Below are 25,722 nucleotides of genomic sequence, written 5' to 3'. Positions count from 1 at the left end.
AATGTTGGAGTTCACGCCGGTGATACTTGGAGCAAAGTTTCATGTCGTGTCGAGCCTTCTTAGTGGTTTAAAAATGTTGATTTTGATGCGATGATAGTAGGCTAGTGCTCCTAGCTCTCCCATTCAAAAGACCATTTGACCGAAAATACGGTCAATCTTAAAAGTGGCGCTTCCTTCCTAATTGTGCTTTTAAACAAAAGTTTGACTCGGGTACATTCACAAAAAGACCCTAGGTTGCATTTTGGCGAGAGTTACGCTTTAACCATAGCAACTGGAGAAAAAAAAAACGTTGAGGAGATGTGCGTGCTATAAAAATTATTCTCACACACTGATATTACTTTTTGTTACGGCTGGAGATGGAGCGTTTTTCCTCCTGCCAGACAACTGCAAATTGATCCAATTTTCCATTAACTCTAGCTCAGTAATAAGGTTCTGATTAATATGTTATAAAGTAATAAAGCCTTAAGTAGGCTACCACAGCTAGAAGAAAAAAACAAAACAATTTGCCCTTAATATACGCTTTGGCATTTTGGGAAAGAAAACGCTGATTTGTTTTCTTGCTGAGTTAGGTGAATAGATCGATACCACTCATGCGTGCATGATCTCACCGTACTCCTATAAAAGGTTGTTTCCCAAAAGTGTCAAACTATTCCTTTAAATGTAGATGCACGTAAGGGTTTGAGATGCTTCCAGATATTCTCCCTCTGACATAAACACATCAGAATCCACTCCCCCCCTCCCCCCCCAAGCTGAGCAGGTGTGCTTTCAGACTGTGCTCATTTCCACAAAAACGTTGTTCTAATTACCCCATCAAATATTCAATTTAATGAGCCTCCTTTTCTATCCAGGAAGATGATGGTAACCTCCAGTGGTTGGTGTCTGCTGCTTTGTGCGGTCGTACAAGGCTCCGCAACACATTTTCAGGTAATCACTATAATGTGTATAATAGTGTTTTTGGCTTTACCGAAATATACCTCAGCACAGAGTGTGTGAGACAAAACGGTGTAAAAAAAAATTGTCCTGAAATTCCACCGGCAGCAAAGTAGAACAGCTTTTAGTCTGGGGATGTCTAGTTTAAGTTGTGACAGAAACTCAAATACTCGAGTCAGCTTTCATGTGACTTGTTTCTGTCGGTGTTACCAGAGGACTGAACCACACGTTCAGATTTCACCTGAGAGAACATGCCGCTCCCCGGACATCAGACTGTCGCAATGAAGGACCGCATTTCCCAAAATGCTCCCAACCGGTGCAGCTCTGTATTTCGTGATAGATGTTCCTGACACGGTCACAGTCACAGCGCAGACGTTGACCTGAAAACTGGAGAGAATGAACTCCAGAAGACAACAAAAATAATAATGTGTGTATTGGGTCAACGTCGGGAGGAAAAGGCCTACTTTGGGTTGGAGATGCTACAGGGAACACTATCAGATCTGTGTCATGTGCTGTAAAACCTCCACTCTAATTTAAACTAGCACAGCAGAGAGGGATCACCCTGCCCCCCCACCCCCGTCTATCTGATCCCAATGTTCTGGTTTACAACTGTGCCAAATTGAGGAGGCCGATAACAGTTTCCGTGCTGGAACGGTGGTCTCGCAGTCGGCTATTAAGACTTTTCCCTCACGCTGCAGGCTGCAAGGATGTGATAGGAAATGTGTTATTCTGCTGCCGGAGACTCCAAAACTATTTTACACATTCATTTTGAAGTCGGAGGGAGCATCTTGGGAAACAATCATCAATAACGCAGGGACCGCAGCAGCTGACAACTCCAATAAAACACCGAACCACGAAAAGCAAGCGTCACACTCCGATATGTCAAAACCTTCAGATGCTTTGTCATCTTCACCGTCTCTTCTACGGCCGCCGTGTTGATGGGAACAGATACAGAGAAACAGGGACAGGCACCTGCAACCCCGTGGGCTGTAATCAAGCAGATGGCCCTTTCCAGCCATTCTTCACGATGCAATCTAGAAAAGCAAGAAATGCCTCAAAAGTATGCGCTTTATGTTCAATAAACTTGTCCTGATGTCCTAATATGAATTCACAGCAAGTCCCACTGCATCGCCGCTTTACATGCTCTCCTTTAGCAGACAATGTGAGTGCCCAAAGCAGTAAGAAGTGAAGAGCGGGTGGTGTTTGTACCTCGATCAGAAGGCAGAGTGTGTTTTCATGTAGGTGTGTGTGTGTGTGTGTGTGTGTGTGTGTTTGTGTGTGCAGCTCAGAAGGCACAGCTCTCAGCCAAAAGACATGTTAAGTATGTAAGTGTGTACTTGGGACTAAAAAAGAAAGCAAAGGTAGCATGGCGTGTGTGGCCGATGAAGCAGCTGTAGGCGAGATACGTCCAGCAGCAGGACAAGGCACGGAAGCATGAGCGTGTGTGTGTGTGTGTGTGTGTGTGTGTGTGTGTGTGTGTGCGTGCTCGTGTGTGACAGAGAGAGAGAAAACACAAACAATGTGTCCAGTTTCAGCCGCACTGACTCTTAAAGTGAGCCAGCACAACTCTACAGCGTCCTATAAAATCTGTTATGTGCAATGTAGGACAAAAACATTGAAGGCATATAACGTAGAATGGTAATACATGAGAGTCACATGTGGTTACACGATAATCCTCCAAAGATAATACACAAGATAGATAGACACTAATACACCAACAGAACTGATATCAGAGGAGGCACAGTTCTTCGCATCGCCTGCTGGGGGCGGTATGGCACCCCAACCCTCCTCACTTTGTGTGTGTGTGTGTGTGTGTGTCTACCTCAAACCTTTCTCAGCAGGAGCAATGGTTGAACATGTAAAAAATTATACTTAATAAGAATGAGCTTCATACTGCCATGTGGTTGAATCCTACACAGCTTCTATTCACAAATGTAGCTATCTTTCTAACCATTTTTTGGAGGTGGCAGATTAGGTTTTTGAGTCACTAAAACAATACACCACCCTTTCACATAGTTTTAAAGGAACATTAAAGGCCCTTTTCTGGACGTTCTTCTTACTGTGAGTCCTTGGATCCTTAATGCAAACACACTGGGTTAGTTCCGTTAAGAGACTTTTGTATTTTATGTTTTTGTCTGTGCTCTTTGTGTTGTTTTGAAGTGGGCGGTGGCTCAGATGGAGAAAATAAAAGTGACGTCACGTCTTTCCGTGCACTAATCAAACTGTTTGCGGTTTTTTGAATCTGGTAACATTTGGTGGGCCGTTTGCTCGTGTGGCCATGTCAAACTGATCCAAACCACAGCCACACAGTCCTGATAAGACAAATTAGAGTTTCTAAGTGTTAAACTCGAAATAAATAATAGCTAAGAATGTTTTCGTCCCCCCCCCCCCAAACGTAATGGTGCTCTGTGGAGTTTCTGTTTACATTCACATTTTGTGTATCCATGAGCTCCAACAAATACTTACTACTCTTTAACTGACATAAATACTAAATAGAGTACAGTCTGGGAAGTGGCTTTTAGAAGCCAGAGCTCTAAGCACAACATGAAGCAACTGTTGAGTCACTAATACTGACCAACGATCATTCAAACCCATGCAAACATTAGTTTGGTGTAACGGGGCAGTACAAATATTACTTCTCACATCTTGAAAGAGGCCAGCGTAGGAAGCCTGAGTACTCTTCTCATCAGCCACTAGCTACTTCTTGATAAACACATCTCCGTAACGGCATCTTTGGATGGATTTACAGCCTCCAAACAAATACTTTCATTTTCCTTCCTCTCCGTGGCACACGTGTTCGGTTTTCCACAGACGTTTCCCCGTTTTTCGATATGGTCTAGCAGCACTTCCGTGACTGGTATTTATTGTGCCTCCTTTGTTAAAGATGTACATAACTTACAATGGAGGCTATACATTTTTAAATAGGCATTATTTGAGGATACCAAATCATGATAAAAGCCATTAGTGTGCCATCTGGGCAGGAAAGAAAATGCAATCTGAGCCAACAGTATAAATCCAGCCAAAGTTTAAACCCAAATCTAAACAGTAAATAAAACTAACAAATTAAATCTGCAGTGTGCAGGGGGATATGCCATCAACATGAATCAGAACAGGACGTGCAGTGTATGTGCTACGGAGGTCTAAGGCGTCTGGTGGCTCCACCCCCTCCAGACATAGCTGAAGTTATAATCGGCTGAGCGGAGACCGGGGCTAGTGGTTAATGAAGCCGAGCTGCTGACAGGTTAAAGAATTCCCAGATCCATTGGGGGGTTTCTTTCACCCCATCATATGGGCTTAATCTGGGTCGAAATGCTCCTGACAGTCTCCAGCTCCACTGGGATCCAGGAGTCAGGTCTGTGAAAGGGAAAAGAAGCAGAGCAAGGTCCCTCTTTGTATTTTGTCCTTTCAAAAAACCAAAATTGGTGAACCCAGTCCAGTGTGTGTAGAAGCGTGAGTTTGTGAAGCAAGGTCTTTCTGTTTCATCCTTTAAAAAACACTGGAGCAAAAGACGTATTTCTCATGCTGCCTTAGTCAGACTGGTTCTTCATGCCCCAGCTCTCCCAAATTAGAGCCTGACAGACCACATGGGGATGAAACTCCGGTCCAGAAACCAGCGTGCCTCCATCCAAACACGAGATCCCAGGAGACTGCCTTTTGGCCTCATTAAGAGTCTCATGCAGTCAAACCAACACCCTCCCAGAACACTTCTCCCCGGGTCTGGGAATGCAGCCTGGCCTGTGGCTGTCCGTGGTGTTTAAAACCCGATTAGCTGGCTCTACAAGGAGCTGAAGCTCATGTTGCAGCCATCTCTCGGAGTCAGAATGGCCAAAAGGCAAAAGCCTTGATCATATTTCCGTGAGTGTGCTGCAAGGTGTCCAGGCCTTGCTGAGCCTGGTAAGGCCCAGCAGGGTTCAGAGGACAGTCATACGATATATAAACTCGCGGCAATTGCACAGCTATTGTCTCATAACCAGCCGTTTTACAATGTCCTTGTAACGCCGTCTTGTGAGGCTGAGATCACATGAAGAGGAGTGACGACAGTGAAAAGTGGCAATTGACGTTTGGCCTCGTATAGGACTTGAGAAGGAAAAATTATTTCTCAATAAACTCGTGGCCCGGGGTTCTGTAAGATTAGTCCTCAAGTCTCAAAATGTCACAACGGCTTCAGATCCATGGTTTGTGTCCGTAGTGGCAAACTTGTCTGCAGGCCTGCAGCACGGCGCCTCGTGCTCAGAGGGTAAGAACTGTAATTTTCATAACACGCACTTTGTTACTGTAGAACAATAGTCTCCTGGATGCTGACGGTGCTGTTTCTGTGGCCTTTTCAGTACGCAGCATACTGTGTGTTTGTTAACGGATGAGTGTTACACACTCATCCAAGGCGAGTCCGGAAGTAGGACTCTTGCACGTGAGATCTTTCCCTCTCTGGCTCTCTCCCTGCGCTGTACACAGTCAAAGTCAGTATTTGTGGTGATCGGGCTGAGTTTTCCTGCTGTCCAGCCTTCGCTTGAGTTGAGATCTGTGGTCTTGCGCTGGTCGAAAACTACTAAGAGCCAATTACTATAGTGTGAAATGTAAGGCTCAACTTCCAGTGTTCGGTCAGTCCTAGGTGAGCAGAACTACATTTGGATCTACATGTTCCCCGTTCCTGGTTCCTAAGAGTCTACACCATGTTCTCCGATGAGAGCCTCAACTGGTGGCTGACTTCTCAATATGAGGGAAAGTGAATGGAATAACATTGTTTGGTATGTGACCGTTACAGCTCGCCTTCTGTACTGTAAGCCAAATCGGGAACCCAAACTGGAGCAGGTGAGTGAAAGCGAGAATATCTAACACGTTTTGAAGCAGCCTCTATAGTGTCTGTTGCCGTACCAGTGTTGGACCATTAGATCCACAGGGTGATTTGCTGCTTATTTCCCGGGGAATACAGTGATCTTGCCAGCCTTCGCCAGCAGCTGGATGATCTGGGCTTCGTAGTCGGCGTCGTGGACGCCGGTCTTCCTGAACTCTCCGGAGTAGCGGTTCTCCTCCCAGTAGTGGTGCCAGTTTCCCCTGCTGTCTGCCCCGAAACCAAACACGTTCACCTAGAGCAGAGTCGAAGAGCAAGTGTGTGATTACAAATGTGTAGCTATCCAGGATGAATATGATGGATTTAAGGCTGATTTATACTTCTGCGTAAAATCCACGCCGTTGCTACGCACGTAGACACGTGAAGACAAAAACCTACACCGGACCCTACGCCGTAGCCTGATGTGCACCTCTCGGGAAATGTAACTACACGTCACAGCGACGCACGTCACTCGGCCATGGATTGGTAGTGTTGCATTTCCCCCCCGACTCATTTCCTGGTGCTCCTTATACATAAACTAGGGCTGGGTACCAAATTCAATACTTTTTAGGCCCCGACCGAATTGCCTCTAAAGTATTGAGTATCGAAAAAATGCCTCGTCATTCAATACCCAATTTCAATACCTATAATGAGCAAATCTCATCAGCGTCAGTGAGCCAATAAGCACGCAGAATGTTTCTACCGGGACCGAATAATGTTTGTGATTGGCTGTCTAACCATACACGCAGGAAAAACTCTACGTTAGACTCAGAGACAGGGCTCACGTAGTAGGAACTGAAAAATAAATAAAGATTTGTGCCGTAATGCATAATGTTGTAATTTCTTTTTGTTTTACACAATTGGTATCGGAAAAAGTTTAGGAACCGGTATCAAAGTCACAGTATTGGTATCAGTACCGGTATGGAACATTTTTGAACGACACCGAGCCCTACCATACACAACATGAAATCAAGGAGAGGGTTAACTTTTCCTGCTAAAGATTTCTCGGTACTCTCACTGATCCCTCGCTCTACCACACACTCCCCACACACACACACACACATGCCGGCTCGACGCACACACCAACGCACAAGTATAAACTTCAGGCCACTTACGTAGGCTATGGCGAAAGCTCTGTGTGGAGCCTCCGCAGAACCATAAAACATCCTTTACAGTATGTGGTTATGTGAAAGCGGAGAGAGAAAGAAACTGACCTCGTCACAGACATGCAGGGCAAAGAAGAGTACGAGCATGCCAGTGGAGGGGTAGCGGCCATTATGTCTGGTCCAACGGTCGTGGATGTATTTAAAGAATGCCGGGTTGAAGATCTGGACCTGGGTGGAGGACAGAAACGCTCAGAAAGGGAAATACTGTAACATACTGTCTAGGGCTGCTCCCTCTTAGTCGATTAGTCGACTAATCGGTCGTTTTGGTCTTAGTCAACTTAGATTTATTTAGTCGATTAGTCATGTTTGATGCTTTTTTTCATGCTGAATGACTTATTTCCAAGAAATATACGGGCACATCTCTGGTAAACACAAGAGTTAAAGTGGTGCTTTTGCATGATTAAATCAACTAATCGATTAGTCGATACAGTTGAATGAGTGTTAGTCGACTAAGAATTTCTTCAATCGAGCACAGCCCCATTACTGTCTACTTGCTGTACATTTTTTACTAAGAATCAAAACCAAACATAAATAAATACTGATACATACTAAATACTAAATATTATATTTCCACTATTATTTAGCACTTTGGGACTTTATTCTCTTTCATATATTGTAACTATATGTCATTCATGTTCTATTTTACTATGGTTTTGAGTATGATGTCACTTCTTGCCTTTGTCCTATATATTTCCTGTTTGTGTCTCATTTCCGGGCCACGTTCAGTACCCGAAAAAACGTAGCAACAACATTTTATATATACTGAAATGGGGGTGCATTGAACACCCTGTTGTGTGTGCCAGCGCTCTGCCTTTGAATTACCACGTGTTTACAGACACGTCTCTGCTGATTGGCTCTCACCTATGACACAGCCAATAAACGAGAGACACACCCACCAAACGAGAGAGAAAATATCTCAAAGCAGTGGCACACCGGGTGCCTGGGTAGCTCACCTGGTAGAGCAGGCGGCCGCATATAGAGGTTTACTCCTCGACACCGCGGCCGCAGGTTCGACTCCGAGCTGTGGCCCTTTGCTGCATGTCAATTACCCTCTCTCCTCCCCCCTTTCATTTCTTCAGCTGTCCTATATAAATAAAGGCCTAAAATGGCCAAATAATCGTAAAAATAAAAAAAAAGAGCAGTTGCACACCGTTGCGAGGAAACCCTAGCAAACCGTTTTGAGATTGAACGTGCCCCTGGTTAGTCACCCTGAAAACGGGCTGTGTGCTGCAACCCGTTGGTGGGTTTTAAGCCGTATCAATAAAGGCTTTTTAACCTTTTTCTTCGACAAGAGGGCCTTGGTTTTCACACTGTTCTGATGCTATTAGATCACCCCTGCACAAAAGAGCACCTTGCTAGATTTTTTCCAAACGCCACTAAAAAGAAGCGCTCCTTTTCTCGGTCTTCCCAAACATAATGTATTTCTTCTAAAGGAAAAAAACTTTCTTTTCACACTTGTTTATCAGGAAGGATCCACAGTCTTCTATTCAGAAAGAGCCACAAAATGGGGGATTGTTTTGTTGGGTTTGTTTTTCCATATATTCCTAGTTTATGTATAGTTAAATCCAAGTTCCATTTCAATTTACATTTCACAATTCATTTTCACTCAGATCATGTAAACATTAATAAAGGAAAGATAACCTTGTGCAAACCACAGCCGCTGCATATTCAAAAGGTCCAACCGAACAACGGAAGATTTTGCAACATTCAATTTGAATACTCCCTGAGGTTGTGATTGCTGTGAGAGATTACTGTAAAAGCACGGTTAACCTGATGAACGGTAATTACAAATGTGTCATCTACCTCCAGGTGATGCTCAGCCCCAACAAACAGGGCTTTAGGCTACGCTGAGTCTTTTTTTAAATTGATATATTTAGGCCGGCACCAAGACGCTGTGTCTCTGACCCGGCCAAGATATTTACAGTCTTCACATGCCGGGGATTAGCATGAGTTTATTTATTTTCACGGATTACAGAGCGAGCAAAAGATTATTAAAAACAAAGGGAAGGTTTATAATCTAACTGTAATCCCTCATCAACAATGGGGAGGGGATGATATAATTGCAGCAAAGCGGGGTCACTCTGTGTGTGTGTGGCTGCAGAATGTGTATGTGTTGGCGTATTACTGTCAGTGTGTGAAAATGGGCAAAGGTTTAAGCAAATGGAAGTTAAAAATACACACCTTGTCCTTATCTACGCGGAGGAACTGCTTCACTGGAGCGTAGGTACTGAGAGAGAGAGAGAAATTGATTAAACCCATTCAATCAGCACTTTATGTGATTGCGGCAGCTATGAATTCTGGATGATTGACAGTTGACAGATTGTTCCAGTCCAGCAACTGTCTGGCTTCTCACAATTGTGTGTGTGTGTGTGTGTGTGTGTCTCTTCTTACAATCGAATCGTGCCAGTGGACAGAGCGCTGGTGATCCAGACAAGATCCAGCGTTTTGAAAGGAACCAGGACGAAGCTGACGTTGGCCGCCAGGTTCTTGGCGCTCTCCGGGTACATGAAGTGGTGAGTGGTCAGGCTGCCGGCGTCTTCTTCGTAGCCTACAGTGGGGGCCAGGTTTATCCTGGGAGCAAGGGAGGGACAGCATAAGAGATGTACGTCTTCAGGGCACATTTCATTAGCTGGCAATGTGTGACCTTCAACTGTAGTCAAATAGGTGCCCAGAAGTGTTTCACAGGATCTAATTTCATGCTGACTTGATAACAGTTCCTGAATGTTTTTGGAACCAACTTAAAAGGTCCCATGGCATGAAAATTTCACTTTATGAGATTTTTTAACATTAATATGCGTTCCCCCCAGCCTGCCTATGGTCCCCCAGTGGCTAGAAACGGCGATAGGTGTAAACCGAGCCCTGGGTATCCTGCTCTGCCTTTGAGAAAATGAAAGCTCAGATGAGCCGATCTGGAATCTTCTCCTTATGAGGTCATAAGGAGAAAGGTTACCTCCCCTTTCTCTGCTTTTCTCTTCGCCAAGAGAATTTAGCCCACCCATGAGAAAGAGACATCATGGCTTTCAAACGAGCAAAGTGGCAGTTGGTCAAGGCCACACCCCCACTCTCCACCTTGCCCCCCCCTCTCTCAGAAATGGCACATAGTAAGGAAAGCTCATTGTGGGACTGGCTCTAGTGGCTGTAATTCTGCACCAAGGCTGAATTTCGGGAAAGAGACTTCAAATACAGTATTAGGGGTCTATATAAAAGCATCCAAAGAGCACCATGTCATGGGACCTTTAAAGGTTTAATTTATAAGATCAAGATTTATATTAGATCACCTGTTTCTTTTTAATGTTTTAAACCTGAATTTGGCCACTTGGAGGCAGCGCAACAAGCTGTAAAAAAGAAAACTACATTATTTTCTTCTTAAATGAGTCTGGATCAACAGAAGTACATTTTCAGGATAATTGCCTGACATCCGATGTCCCTCACCTTCCACTCTGTGTGTGTTGACGTTCTCAAACTCCCTTGGCTTAAGGAAACAACCTTCGAGCTAGCAAGCTACATGCTAAAAATGCCAAGTTTTTGCTGAAAATCTGGATCGTGCAACAAGGCTGGCCTGCTTGGTTCTTTCGGGGAATGATGAACGTGTTTACGGTATTAACTATCCAACTGGGACGTTTTGGGACCGATTGGTGGGGATTTGCTCTGGACTAAGTTACACACGGCAATATGAACAAATACAGTAAGAAAATTACGTTTAACCATGTATCCAGCTAATTTAAATAGCTCACGTTACTGTATTGTGTCAACGGTTAATTTAATATTGTTGTGTGTGTTTCTTTTGCAGGGTGCAAATGTTCCACCAAAACAAGTTCCTTCCAGAGACTATTTTGCAGAGCCACCGTCGCTGCATCCGGAGCTTGGCGCTGCCCAAGATGATTATGATTAGTTTAAAGAAATTTAAAACAACCCAGAGGATTGTTTTCTCCTATCACATAATGTATGTGTGGTGTAGCCAGACAATACTCCACAGTGCTGCGGAGGTCTGGCAATGCGAGACTATCTTAAATTGATATGGTCAAAGTGTTAACAAATAGTGGCTTAAGTACACATCTAGCAGACACGGAGCAACATTAGCATCCATTTGGAGTCGCTGCTGAGGGAAATATCTGGCTCTGAAGCTGCACTATGTTCACCAGCTAGTCACTAACTTTGTCTGTGGGTAGCATACGGTGGCTTTTTTTGAGCTTTTTCCACTGAAAAGCGGTTGAGAGTGAACCAAAACAGAAAAGCTACAGGCTGTAAAACCAACAGCAGCGTAGGGTGATAAATCACCGTGTGTTTGTCCCTACCAGCAAACCACTTCACCATAGCCGTAGTCATTTGAGTCATCGTTAATATAAAAAAATGGTTAGAGCAGTGGTTCAATGCATAACTTTAACAAGTCTGATGACAAGCAGTTCCCAGTTCTCAGCAAATTCTATTATATAATTTACATAAGTACTTCAGACTTTTGCTGTATTTACAGTAGATGTGACTCACTGTCTGGAGGAGTGAGCTGTTTATGTAAACAGGAAGGTGCACCTGAAAAAAAGGCCACCGAGTAAGCCTAACCATATATCAGTGAACAATCAGCTAGGATAGCGGGAGTGAAAAGGCAGACAGACATACAGACAGACAGACAGGAGGTGGGTGGTGGTGGTGAGTGGGACCAAGCTGATTACAGAAGCAAATGAGAATCAAAACCACAGCAATGAAAAAGTGTAACAGGAGATGGAAGTTGGAGGCTGCCCACACAGGTCTACAGAGAGCGCGACGCTAATGGTTGCTAATGCTTTTTGCACGCAGAAACAAAAAATACTAGTCATTCCTGCGGAGGCTTTCATGCCACAAGCACGTGGCCACAACACACGCACACTCGCTGCAGGAAACAACATACAGCTGTGTGTTCATGCCAACGGACAACAATCAGGCTCTGTGATCCATCACTGCTGCGCGAAAAAGAGCGGGGAAATGGATTTCGGACAAACGGATTTATATGCCTCTCTGCATGGGTGTGAGAGGCACAATGTATACGCTTCAGCTTCTTAGGACACAAAGCTCTCAGTGGTGACCTCACACGAGTCCTGTGACCTCCCTGTCACCCAGTCGGTTTTGAACAGTGGGATTAAATTTAGTGTCAGAAACACACATCTGCTGTCGGCTTCTTTATAAATACTAGCGTAGTGTGATGCTAACGTGCTCTCCCTCACATGAAATCTATGAGTTTGAGTTTATTGAATTCACGCTCACAGTTAAACAATAAATTAATAAAAAGCAGAATTTATATCAGTTTAAAAAGAGAGAAAGTCTAGCCCTATACAAATAAATATACATAGTTAGTCTTACTCTAATCTAATGCAGCCCTGCATTCTATCTCTTTGCCCGTCTATCTATTGCACCCATCCCTCTCACCTCATGATGTAGCTGTGTCCGTCAATGGTCGCCCCATATCCGGACCCGCGGAGGTTTCCTGAGTTCCCCACCACGGCGCAGCGCAGGCAACGTCTTGGATTCCACGAGCCGTACGGCGACCTTCCGGGAATCACCTGCGACAGACAGCCATGATTGAATCAAAGCAGACTAGATTCGAGCTACACCGGAAATGAAATAGGACACTAGCACTAGAACAGCAAGAGACATAAAAGAACCTAACCTGCAGCTCAGACCTGATTGTAAAAATACATCCTGCTCTCGATACTGGGGTGAATTCTTCATGGGACCATCAATGAAAAATACATGAGTGCCTTCTGCCCTTAAGGAGCCAGACTGAGATGTTGAAATATATAGCCTTATGTGAAAGCACTGAGCTGCATTGAGATTCAGAATGAAGAAGAAAAAAACCCTGATAAACCCTTATGTCTATCTGTTCCCCTCAGCCTTTGCCCAAGAGTGTGAAGTGATGACTTGGCTGATTTCAAAGTACCAGGGTATTGGAAAGATGAATTAATAATATAAAATACCTGGAACAACTTCCACAACACCTGCTTGATGCTGTGAGGCTTAAACTGGGGCTGTAACATCTAGAGAGACAGAGAAAGAGAGAAAAAGTATGGTTAGGATGCATAGTTTCTTCTCTGCAGACAAATTGGATGTGACAACAGACTTTATATTTAGTTACTTTCTGTGTACCCGTGTACGTGTGTATGCATGCACTGGCTTGCATTCATGTGCAAATAAGCAGGTGCTTGTGCCTGTGTGTGTGTGTGTGTGTGTGTGTGTGTGTGTGTTTAGGTCACAGCCATGTGCCAGACTGACAGGATGCAGTCAGACTGGGTGAGCTGTGGTCAAAGGAGCAGAGGCATTGCTGTCCACATGTCAAAAACAAGCTGAATAAAAATAATTAAAAAAAACAACAGATGGCAGTGGAAGAAGGGATGACAAATGTAAAAAAGGTTCTTTGTTTCTTATCAGGCAAGTTTTCTTTTACACCATCCATCAGCAGTGATGGTGTCCAAAGTACCCAGAGTTCTGTTTGATAGGATAAACAAAAGTGACAGCAGAGATGACAACACGCCTCTCCTGTCTGGCTGAACGACCAGAATAAATAAAGGGTAGATCAAAAACAAGTTAGTTATGTCTTGAATGTAAAGAGGGAAGGACGATAAAGGAAGTTAAAAGAAAGAAGATGGGAGGAAGATGACACTGTAGGTGATCTTGTCCTTTAAGTACCTGACTGTCAAAGACTTAAAGGATAAGTAACACCATGAATGTGAAGTGTTTCGTTTTCTGTCCGGCCACCTTGAAAGTGGCCTTAATGCACTGTTGAAAACATTAAATCCCATAAAAGTGTTCAGCTTGAATAGTATCCATTACAATGTTAATAAGCCATGGCAATTAATTGATTATTTATTGAATTACAGTCCCTCCAGAAAAACGCGATTCAAATAATATATATATAAATAATAATTCAATGCATAATCAGCCAAAGTCTGCATATTTATGCGGGGGCGGCATTTTTTCAAATACGGCGCACTTTCGCCGCATAAATTGCCAATTTCCGCGCAAAATATGCGGGACTTGCATGATTTCATAATCCCTGCATTTCTGTTGCAAAAAAGTCATATATATCTTAACAGAAAGTTGAAAAATGTTGCGTTGACTTCACACAAGAGCAGCCATTTTCCCATGTTGCCATGGTAACGTTATGAAGTGATGTAATTACGCGACGTGAACATCATCGAAAAAGCAGGGTGTTGGGGGGAATCACTTTTTTTTCTCTTTTTCATCAAACCGCAATTTTTGCAAGTTCCCGCAATTTCATCGCATAAAATTGCATAAATATCCCGCATATTCCATCGCATTTTTTAAGAAAACGTGCCACATAATCAAGGATTTTTGCCCGCAACAATCACAAAAAAACAGAAAACATTTTTCTGGAAGGACTGATATTAAAGTTAAGGGAAGTTTGGAGTCCCCTGCTGGAGCTGCTCCCCCCGCGACACCAGATAAGCGGACGAAGATGGATGGATGGATTAAAGTAATTGTGGAAAGCAATAATTAAACCCCACTCCAAATTGTACGGAAGAGGATTAGGGCCACATGTGAAAAATGTAATTGAGTTCTGAGTTTAAAGTCAGAATTCAGACTTTTTTTTTTAAAGTCACTTTTTTTTTTTTTTTTTTTAAGAAAAAAAGAGTAAGAATTCTGAGATTACAGTCTGACTTTAATCTCAGAATTCTGACTTTAAACTCAGAACTCAATACATTTTTTCACATGTGGCACATGTGCCCCTAATCCTCTAAAAGGTGCTTTGGGAAACTATAACCGGTTTAAGTGGTAAGCCAAAAAAAAAAAAAGTTAAATAATATACTTAGTTTGACAAAACAAAGTCTTGACTTGATACTATCATTATTATTTTTGCAATAAAAGATCAATAAACCGTTTCATTTTTCAGGCAAATTTTATTTTGGGGGCAACATTTTTTTTTAATGGGAATATTTTAAATATGCAGACCTGACATTGGCAATATGAAAGATATTAATGGTCAATGTGGCAGCAACATGTTAAAGGACAAATCCGGCACAAAATAAACCTAGGGGTTAATAACATACACTCATCTAAAGGATTATTAGGAACACCTGTTACATTTCAGGTTAATTAAATTATCTAATCTACCAATCACATGGCAGCTGCTTCAATGCATTTAGGGGTGTGGTCCAGGTCTAGACAATCTCCTGAACTCCAAACTGAATGTCAGAATGGGAAAGAAAGGTGATCTAAGCTACTTTGAGCGTGGCATGGTTGTTGATGCCAGACGGGCTGGTCTGAGTATTTCAAAATCTGCTCAGTTACTGGGATTTTCACCCACAACCATTTCTAGGGTTTACAAAGAATGGTCTGAAAAAGGAAAAACATCCAGTATGCTGCAGCCCTGGGGGGCGAAAATGCCTTGTTGATGCTAGAGGTCAGAGGAGAATGGGCCGAAGTGATTCAAGCTGATAGAAGTTCAGCTTTGACTCAAATAACCACTCGTTACAACCGAGGTATACAGCAAAGCATTTGTGAAGCCACAACACGCACAACCTTGAGGCGGATGGGCTACACTAGCGGAAGACTTCACCGAGTACCACTCATCTCCGCTAAAAATAGGAAAATGAGGCTACAATTTAAAAAAATAAAAATAAAAAATTGGATAGTTGAAGACTGGAAATATATTTGCCTGGTCTGATGAGCCTTGATTCCTGTTGAGACATTCAGATGGTAGAGTCAGAATTTAGCGTAAAGGACATGGATCTGTCATGCCTTGTTACCACTGGGCAGGCTGGTGGTGGTGGTGGGGGTGTAATGGTGTGGGGGATCCCTTTTGCCTTCAGAACTACCTTAATTCTTTGTGTCATTGATGCAACAAGGTGCTGGAAGCATTCTTTAGAAATGTTGGCCCATATTTATAGTATAGGGTCAAACACGGTATTAGTATGGTGTTCCTAATAATCCTTTAGGTGAGTGTATACGTACTGCGTCGACCGTTCTTTGGGATATATTTTCATGCTAATCGAATGTGTCTCTAGCTTGAAACAAGATAGCGCAAACTGCTGATTAGCTTATAAAGCTAGTCATCAGTGCCGAGGGTAAAGTAAAAAGAAATCGCTATTTCTATACCACTAACAAAGCTCAAAATAGCACCACACTTCAACGGTAGCATAATAAGGGTCCCTACATGTAAACTGAAGCATTGAGAACGTTGTACAGTGTTGTACAGACAGTTTATTAAAAAGATAGATTATAAAGACGGGCACCATCTTGGGAAAACAGTCATGACCCAAGTGACAAACGCCGTGTAACTAGTAACCAGTAACCAGTAACATAGCTCAAGGACGGAGTTTGCTTGTTAGTGGTATAGAAGTAGAGGTTTACTTTACCCTCTGTCCCGACGACTAGCTTTATAAGCTAATCAGCGGTTTGCGCTAGCTTGTTTCAAGCTAGAGACGCATTCGATTAGCATGAAAACATATCCCAGAGAATGAACAACTCGGTACACATATGTTATTAACCCCTAGGTTCATTTTGCACTGGTATTGTCCTTTAAAGCAGGTACTACTCATCTTTAGATGTTAAGCACCTCATGAAATTGGCCACTAATTCACTTACAAACTCCTTTATCAACATTTATCAGGCTGGCAGCACCGACTGTGGGTTTAGACCATTGGAAGTGTATTAGAAAGGGATTCTTTAAACAGCCAGAATGAACCGGGGAATGATTTCATCAGCAGAACCTTATTCAGTGTTTATATGGGCACCTGTTGTGAGAGAAATTGAACAACTGAGAAATCTTCTTTAACAGCGGTGCTTTCCGATGCAGTCATTTCTCGTGTTCTTACTGTAGAAGAATAGATTGTGAAGCCACATGTTCACAGTCGAGAGTAAAAATATATTTCTGCTTTGTCTGTTCATTTAAATGTCGAGTGTGTCTTTGATCATGGTCTTATAGTGTGATGTAAAGAGAATAATGACACATAGGTACTAGCGTCGGCTGACAAAGAGAAGTCCGAATAAAGAAAAAATATAAATTATTATAAAATATTCTTCCAATTTTAGCTTGTGCCAAACCACACAGGCAAATGTGCATTCATGTGTTTAAAGACTAAGCCAGTACCTGCACACGCATACAAAAAATCCCCCAAAACAAAAATGCACACACACAACATTCCTTGAGGCTATTGGCAGATTCTACATGGCTGTTCCTCTCCATAACCATGTTTTCCTTTCTGTCTTTCTCCCTCTCTCCCACACAGCGATCTTCATTTTCTCACTCCTTTGTCACCGCTTCCTTTTCACCCATCGGCCTTAATTCGCTTTTGCCAACACAGATCTCATTCACTTACATTTTCATTCAGGCATCCTCTCCAGCAGTCTCCTTGCTCTCATGTCTAATTCCTTCTCTTTAATTTCCCTTGCACCCTCTTTGGTTCTCCTCCTCCTCTTGTCTTTCATCATTTCTTCGTCTCTCTAGGAAGCCTGCGTGCTGATCAGATCTCCTGCCCTCTCTGTTTTTCCATCCTCCTTGATCACTCCATCCCTTTGCCTTCTTCTGCCTCTGACTCCCTGCATGATCCCAGAGCTAGCTTGGCACGCTGCACCGCTGTTGTTCAGGTGCTTCTAATTTTTGGCGGATGTTTTTTGGCAGCCAGGAAGCAAGATGGCCAAATGCCATTTAGCTTTCTTCCTTTCAGCTGTGACTCTGAAGGTATTAGCTTCCTGGCACCTACTTTCAAGTAAATACCACTTTTTCACTTACTATAAACCAATATCTCACATTAGCAAAACCATGCTACTTCCGGGTGCCATTGCAACAGCTGTTCCTAAGTTCAACCTTAGCGTAATATAACATTAGTGTTAACGAAGTGCAGATTCACACACGGGTTGTACCACACAAACAATTTCTTGCGTTGAGATTAGTTGTAACTAAACATTTACACCAAGTAACTGCCAGGTATAACGGCTGCCTAGTTAATTGAACCAAATGACAAAACTTACATTAGTTTGCTAATGTATGACACGTTCAGACTGTAGAGTAACGGAGATAATGTGGTCAACAATTGATCTGTTATCGGTTATCTAAAAATAATGCAAACCTTTGTGAAATTACAATTCACAATATACCTCAAAGTATAACACATGAACATCAGCCTAAATGTGGAAATTCCATTGGTTTAGTTAACATTAGCTTAATCTGATGTTTGTCTCTCACTCTAAACTGCTCTGAGCGTCAACAGTAGTGAAAGCTGTAGGAATATACTGTTTATTAGCACTTCTGTCTAATTTGTGTCTCATTTAAACATTTGTTCACACACTACTATCCATCTTCTATCTGTGGACAGGTTGCTATGGTGTTTGTACGTGCAAAATACCGCATACCGCATTGTTATCAACTGGTATTGCTAACAATGGCTAACCTGGCTAGAGTCCCTCCACCTTGTTAAATATAATGGTTTTTGGACTTGTTACTGGAACGCGGTCAACTCGGGTGTGATGTCATTTCCAGTTCCAACCACAGACTTCCGAGGTAAATGGAACGCAGCATATTTCTCCATGTATGCATATGTTAACAGATTCATACCTACATATACAAATGATTATCTGGTAAGTGTCATATGTCACTTGGACTCCTAAAGCTGTTATTTTTGGACGTTATATTACACCTTGTTATGCGAGAGTGACTTCCTGTTTACATAGTTAATTGCTTTTGATTTAAGTGTTTGATTTTACTGATTTCCATATTACTATTTGGTGTTTAGTGAGTATTTACTGGCTCCTTCATCTTTAATGTTGGAACCCCATTTAACTAAACATTTGACACTAGCTAAAAGTTACTTAAAACTAAGGAAGGACTTTACGCAAACTCAGTAAAGGATTCACGAATAGCTGGTGCAGCCCAACCCTGGACTCAATCAGCTGTCTTTGGAAGCCAAAAGGCTCCATTCAAGCGTTGTTTTCTGTTTCAGCTCTCAAAGTCATAAAGAAACAGCAAACATTCAATATTATTCATTGAAAATCAGAGCGAGAGCTTTCAAAGTGACGGGTAATACATCGGTTCACTTAATCAACGAAGATTGCCGGATTGGCATGTGAAAATGTTCCACCGAACTAAAACATCGCTCAATTCCTGCACAACAAATCATTCTTCAAAATGTTTCCTGCATTTAATGCTTGATTCCTTCCACTCCTGAGGCAGGAGTGCACAATAACACATTAGGTTTGATTGAAGAGCATATATTCAATCATGCACACACAGAATCGTTTGTTTTCCTTCCTTCCTAACATTGGTTGATTAGACTCAGGATTAACACCATTAAAGTCAAGTGATGCAAAACTAAAAAAGACAAAGCAGAGGTTAGCTCACCATTTTGCTTTGTTATATCAAATCTCCATAGTAAAAGGAGTATGCAGACGTATTGGGACTTATAGCTTATTCACCGTATCCCCCAGAGTTAGATAAGTCCATACATACCCTTCTCATCTCCGTGCGTGAAGTAACTCTGTCTGACGCACCCACCGCTAGCCTAGCTTAGCCCAGATCCTGGAGGTCCCAGATCCCAATAAATGACAAAACAACGCTGACAAGTAAAAGCTAAAAGTAATTAACTGTGGAGCACTTACACGGCTACTTCTTAGTGTGCATTAGGGATGTTTGCCTCCTAAACTCTTTGCCAACTAACTAACCTCTTATTGTTTCTTCTGATTCCTAACAGAAAGAGCTCTAACTTCCCTTCACCTTTACCATATGGTGTCCAAAAATATAAGCCTCTAAGCCAAATGCAGGCCTGGTTCTCTCTGCCATTGAGGTAAATAAAGAGAATTTAACTTATGTTTATTCTTTTTAGAGTCAACAGGTACCATCCCTAAAGGTGGTTACGACTTGTTGGTCTCCCCTAAATGTTGCAATCTTCCAGCAATGTTGTCCATTGGTCCAAAATCTTTCCAGGATATTCCAAAACATTTTCCACCAAATTCCCAGTTGATGAAATCATGTAAAATATCTTAATCTTGCTAAACTCCTTGGGTCAAACACACCAACAACTCTAAAAGCTTGTGACATGATGTATGTATTTATGTCCAGCTTTTGTTTGGAGGAACAGAAAAAGAAAGTTTGATATGGTGAAGATTTCTGAAGAGACTGGCAGAGGCGGAGTAGCTCCGAATGTATTTTGAAAAGTTGAATATGAAACTGGACAATAGCCTATGTAAACGTGCCTCATCGCCTGGCCATTCATCCCTGATGCTTATTTCTCCATGCCTGTCACAAAGCGATCCCTCCCCTCTCTATCTCTCTCGCCGATAGAAAGAGACAGGATGAGTGGGGAAAACTGTGGTAATTGTAGCCTGTGTGTGTGTGTGTGTGTGTGTGTGTGTGTGTGCCTGTGTGCGTGCGTGCGTCTCTGTCCATCCGTCGGTCTCTCCGTGTGTCTGATCGCATGTCTCACTGTGAGAAGTCAAGACTGTGAACCTACAGTGGGACCTTGCCCGCTCAGCACTGGTAGGAGAGACTACAAGACCGCCGCCGCGGTAGGCTACCGACTCGAAGATCCAGCAGATCGGATAAGCAAAGCCCGTGACGTGTTGTTGCCATATCGACTGCAAGCAAGTGTGTGTTGAAAGCTCAACTTTTCAAGCTGAAGCCAAGAAGCGCTCTACCATTAGGCTACATTCAAGTTAAAGTGGTCTGAGAAGTGGTTAAACTTGGAAATTGCAACGATAAGGACTCAGCTCTTTTAACCTTGCATTACAGTGCTTAGCCTACATGCTTTGGGGATGAATCTAATACGCTGGTGTTTCTGGTTGTTACATGCTACAAGGTGTAGCCTAAAGGGGAATCTAACTCCATAAGGGAGTGAATAGGTTTTGAGTATAAGATGAAAGAAAAGGACAACATAAGTTTAAGTACTCCTCCACGACTCCTACAAATCACATAGAACACAGTTGGGATGAGTTATATTTTGAATGTGCACAAAGTTTTGAACATGAGCAGAAATCTTGCTCAAACACATCTGAACTATTACAGTCCAGGGCTTTATTAATTCATTAAAATTAATTCATGTATCATTGAGGTGAATAATTGTCATGTGCACATTTAAGGAGGTTACTTCCCCAACAAAAGACGCAAAAGAGGAGGGAAGAATAAATTATAGGCTACATGTGTGCTGACTCAGATATAATTAGAAAAGTCGATCCAAAGGAGAATAAATAGTTGAAAGCAATGCCTGAGAGCCTTACTGCAATATATGTTTTTATATTTTGAATTGTCCCCTATGTTTCCCTTTACATATTTCCAGCGTAAATTGATTGAGAAAAAGGTAGAAATAGGTGCATAAGAATTCACCTGAATGCAGGAAATTTAGTGTTAGATGTTCAAAATTTGGCCTTTGGGTTGCCAGGCCAGTTATGATTTGGCCAAATGTTGGTGCCATCTAACTTACATCTACAAAATGGAAGCTGAAATGAACATACACTGGCTATTAACAAGCTGGGCAAGCCAACTTTGCTGTTTTTAATTGCATTGCAGTCTATTTAAATGGGTCCCCCGAACCTCCTCAAGTCCTGGAAATGCCCCTGGAGACTGGTATGTTTATCCTGCTTGGTATGGCCTTGTGCCTTTCTTCTGTTTGTTCTCTAGTTCCTTTCATTGTTTTCTTCCATATTCTATATTCTTATTTTCTCCTTTTCTGTCCTCATTCCACCCTATTTCTCTAGTTTATTTGCAAACTTTGGTGTAATTTCACCGCTCCCATTTTCCTACCTTCCATGTTTCCCCTTTCTGTGCTTTGTTCTGGATGTAATCGCCCCTATTGCTTCCCTATCAGATCCCCTGTCTCTGTCTTTTCTTCTTAATATTTATGTCTCCTTCTTTCTCTCTCCCAGTTCATCACCTCCGTGTTGCAGTGTGACCTAGTGACTTGGCAGCTGTTGGCCTGTGTTTGCAGTTTTTTGCCTTTTCAGAGCTGGAATGAGGCTACAGCTCTAAAATAGGACTCTGGGCCACTAAAGGAAACTGTAAAACACTGGAGATAATACTGGAAACACACATTTACACTTTGATTCAAGTGGACATATGCTGACAAATGAGTACACGAATGCACGCACACGCATGCGCACGGGCACACACAAACACACACACAGAAGGGGTGTTAATGTAATAAAAGTTATCTTCAATTAAGTGCATCCCATCTCTCTCTCGCACTCTCTCAAACAGACATGTTCATTTCAGTTTTTCAGATATTACTCAGTAGTGGTTTACGCCCAGTGACCAATCGTGTAATGCTCCACCATGACATCCATGACATGTGACTGGCAGCGATACATGAGGAGCATGTAGATCTTGTAAGAAGGGATTGGTTGGCTCAATGACGAGGGAGGATGAGGAGGATGGAGAGAGATCTGCGATTATGATGTATTACTCCCCTTGTGTTGGTGTTCTAAAAAAAACGTATATCTCCCATGTAACTGACTTCCCCCCTGTGTGTTTCATGGTGCTGCATGCAAAGTCAAAACAAAGTGAAATGCTGCAAAATACTGATTAATATAGTGTACAATCAATGATCTTTTTGTGTGTTTTTAATGAATAGGTAGGGATATTAAATCAGAAAAACAGTCTGCATGTCATCTATGCAAAAGTGTTGCCATGTGTTCTGTAAATGTTCAGTTTGGGAGTTTTATTCCAAATAGAGAAATTAAACCACTTAAAGTGCCAATATTATAGGTTATAGGTTCACAATATTTTTGTTGTACTGCACATTGCTGCAGCTCCTCTTTTCACCCCGTGTGTTGAGCTCTCTGTTTCAGCTACAGAGTGAGGCATCACACTTCTATCCCATCTTTGTTGGGAGTCGCACATGCGCAGAAGCTAGGTAAGGACTACTAGCTAGAAGCTAGCGCTGCTAGCGGTTAGCCACCTCGTTCTCAATAGCAAAACACTGCTACAACACTGTAGAACTACTTACGTGTCCCTGTTCTGCAGGTATTCCACGCAAAGTTGGAAGTGCGCCCTCGTTTAGAAGAAGTCTCCTGGCTAATCCTGCCTTGTACTGACCGAAGTTGGAGAAACAGCTAGCTGATGTGGTATTAGCTAAAGTGGTTAGCACACACCAAATGTTTCGGCCGATGACGTAGACGGCCCTGCCAATTTTGACCAGCTCACCCGGAGACTGAAGGCAGGATACATTCAGAAACCCTATCTCACTCAAAACAGCATGGATGGGTTTGTATGCGTGTGGAAGCACCAGAGACAGAAAATAACACCCCAAATCCCAGAAAAAGAGATTTTTTCATAATACTGGCACTTTAAACAAAAAAAGTATTTAATGTTAAGTTAAAGGCCCCATGTGTAGGATTTGTATTTCTGTCTATGGTGACTCCCAGTGATAGTATAAAAAGACACAGTGGCAAAGGGTCTGGACCCAGAGATGAAACGATGAAAGCTAAACAAAGACTGCACCCATTTCCATCGAGATTGTCAACGTTATTTTTTCCTACAAACAAAAATGTATGCCATCAGAACAATTTGAAAGATGCTATAATCATATGAATCCTCTACAAATAGTGACTTTAACTAGCTTAGTGTCCTAAATTGAGAGAATACATAATAATTTGACACAATAACTGTTTAACTATAAATGTAACTACATAAGATATACTGAGAAACATCGCGTGACAAACTTGACTAAACATGGACACAAAGTGTTTGGTTGCTTTGTACTCTACGTTTGTGCGTGATGTTGGTGAATACGACAGATAACGCCATCCTCCTTACCTTACGGTCGTTGTTTTTACAGGTTAGCTGTGTCCCTTTGTTTCCAGTGTTTATGCTAAGCTAAGATAAGTAGCTGGTGGCTGTAGCTTCATATATACCGTACTTTACAGACATGAGAGTGGTATCAATATCCTCATCTAACTCTTGGAAAGAAAACAAAAAAAAGGGTATTTTCCAAAATGTTGAACTAGTCCTTTAACCTCATACCATATCAGATGTAAATGATCTTAAAAAGATACATTATCACCCAAGCTCTTGCGAAAAACTGAAACACATGTATACACTTAACATTCACAGTACTCATCAGCTCTAACATGAATTAAATAATATTGTTACTTACCACCCACCAGTAGTAGACATCAGAGGGCAGCTGGATGTTGTCTCTGGTCCAAACAGGTGAGATATCCGGCTCAAAGTTCTCGTCGAACCAATCAGAAACGCCCGGGTCTCCGACACAGCGCGAGCAGGCACACGTCTTCTGCTGCGAGGTGTAAGGTGGCGACAGCCTGTGTGCGCCCACATAGTTGGGCACTAGCTTCACCCTCCTCGACTCCTCCCACCCGGGCGGCTCCAGGTAGTTGAAGCTGACGCCCCCACGGAACGAGATGGTGAAGAAGAGCGAGGTGAGAGAGATGAGAGCCAGCAAGGCGAGGAGAACCCAGACCCTGCGGGAACACCTCACCCTGCCTACTTTCTCCGCCCCGGCTCCTCCCCCGGCGCTAACTCCACCTCCCGCCGCCGCGGCCGTCCCTCCGCTAAGCCAGGGCCGCAGTTCTGAGAGTCTGGAGGGGCCCCTAGATGGACCCCCGCCCCAGGACCCCCAGGACCCCCAGCCCCAGCGCCTGTCCCGGTGCAGGGTGGAGGATGGGATGCGGCCCCCCCATGGCCATGCCCCCACCCCTAGGCCTGCCACTGTCCCAAGCCCACCACCACCACCTTCTGCACTGCCGCAAACCACCACCGAGGCTTTGTAAACGGGATTGGAACAACCCCCTGACTAACACTTTGGACCACAAGATCACCCACTATATCGGACTAGTAAACACACACACACACACACACACACACACACACACACACACTGACGGAGGACAATGTGTCAGAGTCAATTTGTCTCACAGTCAAGCTGTGTGCTCAGCGATGCTCCTACACGTTCTCTCCGTCTCCCGCTGGATTCTCTCCCTCTCTTTTCACAGCTATGTGCTCGTCTCACACACAGAAATGTCTCAACACACACACACACACACACACACACACACACACACACAGCGCACGCGTTGGAGTCGCAGCTGAATTACACACAGCTGTAGCCTGACCGCTTGCTTTGCTTTCCACGAGAGGTGATCTCTCCTTCAGCTTCGATCCCAGTCTTCAGCTTTTTCCACCTTTCTATGCTTCGTTCATTCCCTCCCTCTTTACTTTCTAACTTTCCCTTCTCTGGCTTCCACTGTCTTTAAGTCCACCTCTCTCTTTTCCTTCCCTTTCTTTTTTTGGGGGGGAGGTGTTAACTGCAATGTCCATCTTCAGTGAAATCCAGTGTACGGTGTGGATGGATGCAGCAGGTCCTTCTCCCTTTCTCTGCCATCTGTGTGAATGATGAGCTCGACTCCAGCGCTCTGCTCTCTCTCTCTCTCTCTCTCTCTCTCTCTCTCTCTCTCTCTCTCTCTCTCTCTCTCTTTTTTTTCTGTCTCTCTCGTTGCACTGAAGCAGCTCAGCCTAAGAATACCGGCAGACTAGCTGAGAGCAGCGGAGAGAGGGAGGGAAGATGGGAGGAGGAGAGGGAGGAGGAACAGTAGAAGGGAGGAGGTCTGGCCTGAAGGGTGTTTCATCACATCTCTAGCCATCCTAGACCAAAAAAACACCTCTCTTCTTCATCTCTTTTTCTCCTTCGCTGCTCGGTTCCTCTGTTCGCCGCCGATTTGTCAGTATTCTCTCTTCTGTTCTTTTTTTGTTCTTTCCTCTTTTTGCTTTTCTCTCGAGGTTCACCTCACCTACACTTGTCTCTCTCCGTCTCAAGGTCTCTCCTCTCCTCTTTCACCCCTTTTAGTCCATTGTCTGTGTCTGCCTGT

The 25,722-nt window shown here is 43.2% G+C and overlaps 1 protein-coding gene across 1 annotated transcript; it reads right to left on the bottom strand.

The window, feature by feature from the left end:
* Positions 1-765: 765 nt before the first annotated feature.
* Positions 766-25,238, bottom strand: st3gal2 (ST3 beta-galactoside alpha-2,3-sialyltransferase 2). Its single transcript, XM_028584422.1, has 8 exons — positions 25,196-25,238; positions 23,994-24,619; positions 12,870-12,929; positions 12,322-12,455; positions 9,316-9,495; positions 9,106-9,151; positions 6,973-7,092; positions 766-6,014 (listed from the first exon to the last, which is right to left on the bottom strand). Exons 1-8 carry the CDS (start codon positions 25,236-25,238, stop codon positions 5,841-5,843), a joined length of 1,383 nt encoding a protein of 460 aa, XP_028440223.1. The 3' UTR covers positions 766-5,840.
* Between the last annotated feature and the right edge of the window lie 484 nt (positions 25,239-25,722).

The sequence above is a fragment of the Perca flavescens genome, chromosome 8, assembly GCF_004354835.1.
Source record: "Perca flavescens isolate YP-PL-M2 chromosome 8, PFLA_1.0, whole genome shotgun sequence".
Taxonomy (NCBI): domain Eukaryota; kingdom Metazoa; phylum Chordata; class Actinopteri; order Perciformes; family Percidae; genus Perca; species Perca flavescens.
This window is presented reverse-complemented; position numbering and strand designations above follow the sequence as displayed.